At 41.7% G+C, this 5,580-nt stretch overlaps 1 protein-coding gene across 1 annotated transcript; it reads left to right on the top strand.

Annotated features, from left to right (window-relative positions):
* Positions 1-3,267: 3,267 nt before the first annotated feature.
* LOC139136369 (piggyBac transposable element-derived protein 4-like) lies at positions 3,268-4,164 on the top strand. The gene has a single exon (XM_070704094.1). It carries the CDS (start codon positions 3,268-3,270, stop codon positions 4,162-4,164), a length of 897 nt encoding a protein of 298 aa, XP_070560195.1.
* The last annotated feature ends 1,416 nt before the right edge of the window (positions 4,165-5,580 follow it).

Below are 5,580 nucleotides of genomic sequence, written 5' to 3'. Positions count from 1 at the left end.
CACCAGTATAGCAAAACTGGTAAGTTTAGTGACTAGAGACAATACTGCATGGAAAATACCCATTTTACCATTTATTTTCTTCTTCTTCAGCACATTGCAACAAGTAAATAATATCCATAAATCCATTTGATTGCTTTATTGGAAGGAAACCATATTTATCATATTTTGTTTCGGTTAAAAATACTGAATTACCAGGAAAAATTGATTTAAAGTCATCAAATTCTATTAAGTCATATTTTTTGCTAAAAACTTATGCATTTTAGAAAGACCAGTACCTAAGCTGTCTAAAAATATAAGATGTATGGCATTTCAAGCCAGTTTACTTTGTTAGGGAAGGAATGTTGTACACCTACCCCCAGTTTTTGCGCACTCCATACCGATAAACGCAATTAAAATTGACTCCAGAGAAGTAGTGTATTGTTAATTATCCAATGTTAACACTTATTTTCTTGTTTAATATGTATAAATAAATAATATAAACACAAAAAGCTGTCAAAATTTTGCTTCTTAAAAAGTAAATCACAATTGTTACATGGTATTTTGGGTAAAGAATTTCAAAATAGGCAAACAAATTCATTTTAAAGTCGTCTTATTGGATGTACACAAATTTTTTGCTTAAGTTGGTGTATCTCATAAAGAGCAGATTCTTAGCTTTCCAAAAAGGTAAGGTTTGTGTTATTTCATGCTAGTTTACTCAATGTAGGGGAGGATATAGACCCCCTACCCCTACCCATGTTGCGCCCATTTGTGCGGTAAATGCACATAAAAAAACAGGCTAGATAGGTAATGCATCCCAAAATATCCAATGTTAACATCTTTTTTCTTGTTCAGCAGGTCTAAAGAACAAAAAAATACCCATGAAGTAGGGATGTGGGGGGATGCACGGTAGGCCCCTCCAGCCTGTGAACTAAGCGTAAAAAAATCTGACAATGCTGTCCGGTGCGGTAGGCTTATGATTAGCTGACCACAAGTAAAATTGACAGTTATGGCTACTTATTAAATTTGACCGCAGTTTGGGCTGTTTCACCTTTGTGAATTGAAATATCTTCCGATGTAACAATATTGCCAGCATTGACAAGCGACAATGTAACTGAGCAGTCACGATCCGTATCCGATTTCGCCGGCGTTTGAATCGTGTCTATCCGAGTATGAATAATACCTTGTACCTATGGGTACCGACCATTGCCGAACAATGCCGAAGATCAAGCGAGTAACGTTCCCGATATGGCAAGGCTGAGTAATCACGGAAAAAAAAAAGTTGCGATGAAATCGTTGTTTCGTGCAGCGTTGTCGGATTAGTTATGGTTCGTAGGCAAGCCATAGAATTTTGAGCAAAGGAATTTTGCGGGTTTTTTTCATTATTTGAGTCATGACGTCGCCATTGTCGCAAATTTTCACCACGACCTTGTCGTCACTCACCCCACGATCACGTCGTCACACGTGCCTTTAAAGTAGCAGGAAATGGCAAATCGAAAGAAACAAGTCCTGCAGTCAAAGACTTTATCTTAGGCCACTGAATGCTTATGTTGCTTTCAGGTAGAGTTGTCATGATGGCACCAACCTTGCCAAAATACAATTGCATCCTACGGAACTTCCAAACCAAGGAAAATAAAGAATAGGCAGTTCCGATCGCAAATATGTCTGCATGGTCGACTTCATATGTTTTCTCTGAAACCACGTAAATTGCCATACGCACATATTCATACTTATCACATTGATTTTCCACCCATAACGTCAACCCAAACTTTGATGAACTGGCACACACGCACACACACACACACACACACACACACACACACACACACACACACAAATCTGAAAAGGGGGATTTGTAAAAATACATTTTTTTACAAGAGACTGAATACAAATTTTACTAAGCGTTGTGAATTACAGATTAAAGTTGAACATTTTACATTTAGCGAATTTAAAAGAATGGGTTGCTTCGGTTAGGTGTGTCGCTTTTATCTTGTTTTGCTGTGCAATCAATGTGTTTGAATATGGACAGAACTAGTAAGGAGAGAAATTTAACGTCAGTTTTGGGCCTTGTGATTTGGTACTGCTGATCAGTCGACAAAGCTCATCCATATTGCAGACGCATTTGTTGTGTACTTGGCATTTTTTCCAGCATTCAAATTTGATTTGTGGTATGATCATCGAAAAGTTCTGTATGCAGGGGCCACGGTCCCTCTATCGTGCAAGGGCGAATCAGAAATATATAAGATTTTAATAAAAAGATCAGGCAACTTTCCGCTGATCCAGCTGATGAAGCTGCAGGTGTGAACACCGAACTATTTGGCCATCCATTGTTTAACTGGGCGCTTGTCACTGATACTTGAATCCTTTTCTCATGAAAGTAAATAGCCACCTACATGAGAGACAGCTTGAAGAATGGAAGTTCAAGTGACGGAACTGCGAATAAAACCAAACATTTTGCAGTATATTTAATCTACGGCCTTTTCGATAATAGAAGAGTCATTTTGATGTCATATCCACCCATGGCGTATGTATTTAACACTGTGCCGACTGCTTCCTTTCTACGAAGGTTCGCACGACCTCGCTCAGCCGTCGGTTTGCGCGAACATCTGGTTTTATCAATAACCAGACGATCTGTTCTCTCGAGAACGATCCATGAAATATTGAACAGAGTGAGAAAGTGCCTCAATGTGTAGTAACCTGGGGTGTTCGTTATTTACATATGAAAGAAAAAATGCATTTCATGAATTTATTATCAGAATAGAATCATGAAATACATATGAAAAATGAAGTGCGAGTGAATGTTATTTGTCATCGGCGGTGTTTACTGTTTCTCTGCCTTAGAAACGTGCATCCGTTTGTGTGACCTCAAAGTGTTTACACTGTACGCAAACATGAGAAATTTTAAACGACACATCTATTGCCGCTGACGTCAAACATTGGTTCGTAAAGCTCATCTCTTTCTCTTGCTTGTGTATTACAGGCAGTGAGAAACACGATGCAACAAGAAATAGAGCGCAGACAGGAATACTACGAAACGAGTATTGCCGGTGGTACCATGAACAGACCATACACAGACCTACGAACTGGTAATTTCAATCTTTTACCGGAGTTCATTGGTCCAGAGCCGGGGCTTATCAACCCGCTGCCAGACGATGCTTCAGAAGTCGAATGTTTTTGCAAATATTCGACGAGGATCTGATAAGATTCATTACGCGATGCACTAATCGTTACGCTAGACAGAGGAGAAGAGCAAATGCGAGTGAACGGCAAAGATCGGCCTGGACACCGAAGATGGTTGTCGAAATGAAAGCATTCATTGGAGTGATGGTGCTATTCAGAATTCGCTGGCAGCCTGAAATCCAGCTGTATTGGTCGGACCATGTTTGCTTCTGTCATAATTTCATCAAGAGAACTTTTTCCTGTGATCGCTTCAAGCTACTGATGCGATATTCATACTACAGCACACAGCCGTACTGTGCTCGTAACACAGCCATGTATACAGCCCAAAAAATAAGTGAGAAACGGGATAGAATGTTGAAAGTACGAAATGTCATTGATCGAGTGAATGCAAACAGCAGAATGCACAGGAGCCCGATGTGCGAGCTGGCGATCGACGAAGGAGTCATCCCCTACTGGGGCCGCACAAAGAATGTTCTCTACAATCCAGCAAAACCGCACAAATATGGAATGAGAGTTTACACTCTCAGTGAGTCTGCCACGGGTTATGTTTTCAACGACGAAGTCCATCAACCTGTCGCTGATAACTGTCATCACCCGCTTGATCCCGATGCTGCAGACGACCCCCGAGTTTTCAGGGGAAACAGACCTGGGCAAGTTGTTTCCTGGCTGATTCGACCTTACTATGAGTTAGGACATCATGTCATTATGGACTCATATTACACTTCTGCCCCGTTGTTTGACCATCTCTACGTGCATAATATTGCTGCCACGGGAACCTGCAGGATGTACACCTTATGTTTACCCAATGAAATAAAAAATGCTGCAAACTATGATCCACAAGTCGTACCGCCTGATGCTGACGACGAAGAGCGATGGCCACGTGGTAGTTTCTCGGTATTTCAAGACGGCACAATGACAGTATGTGCCTGGAAAGACACAAAAATGGTGAAATTTATGAGCACGGCAGTCTCTGCACGAAGACCGAATCGAGTGCTAGTGAGATGTTGATGTAAAGATAAAAGAACCGGTGCTTTTGAACGAATTGAAGTAATATGCCCGAACGTTGCTGTAATGTACAATCAGTACTTCAGAGGTGTTGACTTGACTGATCAACAGCTGGCTTACTACACGCCAGGTCGATCATCGCCACGGTGGCACAGAGCTATGTTTTACCACGAGCTGAACAAGGCACTCATGAACGCTTTCCACAACATGGCATCAGTTCATGGATACGGTCAAAGTGGATCGAGATACAGACGTCAGCTCATGTTTCGCGCCCAAGTAGCAAAACAGCTGATCGGTAATTTCTCATCACGGCAACGTCCCCCAAGAGGAACTAGTCTGACGGCACCACGTCTCATTCCTACCAATGTGGAAAGAGTTGGTCATCGAATGGGTCGCAATCCAGACGGAAGACGTGGTTGCGTGATGTGTCGACGTGCAGAACGGATGGTAGGCCATAGAACTCATCCAAATCGTGTTCATGAGACTATCAACTGTTGCCTCACTTGCCAATTACCACTGTGTCACCCACGGTACAGACAAGCGTGCTGGCGAGAGCACGTGTGAATGCCATTTGCAGAGGACCGCAGAACTTGACTATGCATGGACTGTACATTTGTTGGTATTACAACCCTTTATTACACAGTCGACATGGAAATAAAAAAACATTCGCTCGCAACTATCAGTGAGTACGATGTACTTTTGTGTATGGTTGTGTGAAGTGAATGATTGAGTCTAACACGTTTGTGTTCAGGGTAAAGATCGAGTTACAACGAAGATTGCATCTGACGATTGCTAGACAAGGTCTCAGCCAGAGCAGTTCCTGTTTTGGCAGAGAGCGAGTCGGTGTGCGATGAAAAATGCATCTGAGTAGCTAACAGTCGATTTCCCCGGTCTGTAATCTCTCAAATGCGTAATAAAAATATTTTTTATTATGCAAATAGTATTCGACATTTACATACGGCTCCCTAGGCTCTACGAACCTCGAATACATCAACACAGTAAAGATCACATGTCAGCTCAGGGTAGTTCAGACCATAACTGCTCAAACTGACAGCTGCCGACCGACAAACATGGAAAAGTGAGATCGGCCTTGTGGGAACCCGTCGCCTCAGTGTTAATATAGCCAACTTGTCCAGGATTTCGATATGCCAGTCAAGCTTACTCGACATTGTAAATGCGGTAGACGTTCATTTTTTCGCTCATCATGGACGATTTCATAAGTCATAGTTCAAATAACGAGGAATTCACTAGTGCCTGCCACAAATTTCACAGCCATTCATTTTCTATTTTGATCTTTCGAAAGTCTTTTGTGTTTTCATGCTGCAAAGTCCGGAAAGGCGTACTGAGACGTCACAATACTAGAGCCAAATCCGTTCAATATCTAAGTAGATGCATAACGTTTTTTACGTTGATGATAGT

The sequence above is a fragment of the Ptychodera flava genome, chromosome 7 (genome assembly GCF_041260155.1).
Source record: "Ptychodera flava strain L36383 chromosome 7, AS_Pfla_20210202, whole genome shotgun sequence".
NCBI lineage: Eukaryota > Metazoa > Hemichordata > Enteropneusta > Ptychoderidae > Ptychodera > Ptychodera flava.
The sequence above is the reverse complement of the archived record's forward strand: the minus strand, read 5'-3'. Positions and strand labels throughout refer to the sequence as shown.

What these genes read in the sequence shown, in the direction of transcription:
- LOC139136369 (XM_070704094.1), top strand. Translation starts at nt 3,268, where the DNA reads ATGGTTGTCGAAATGAAAGCATTCATTGGAGTGATGGTGCTATTCAGA.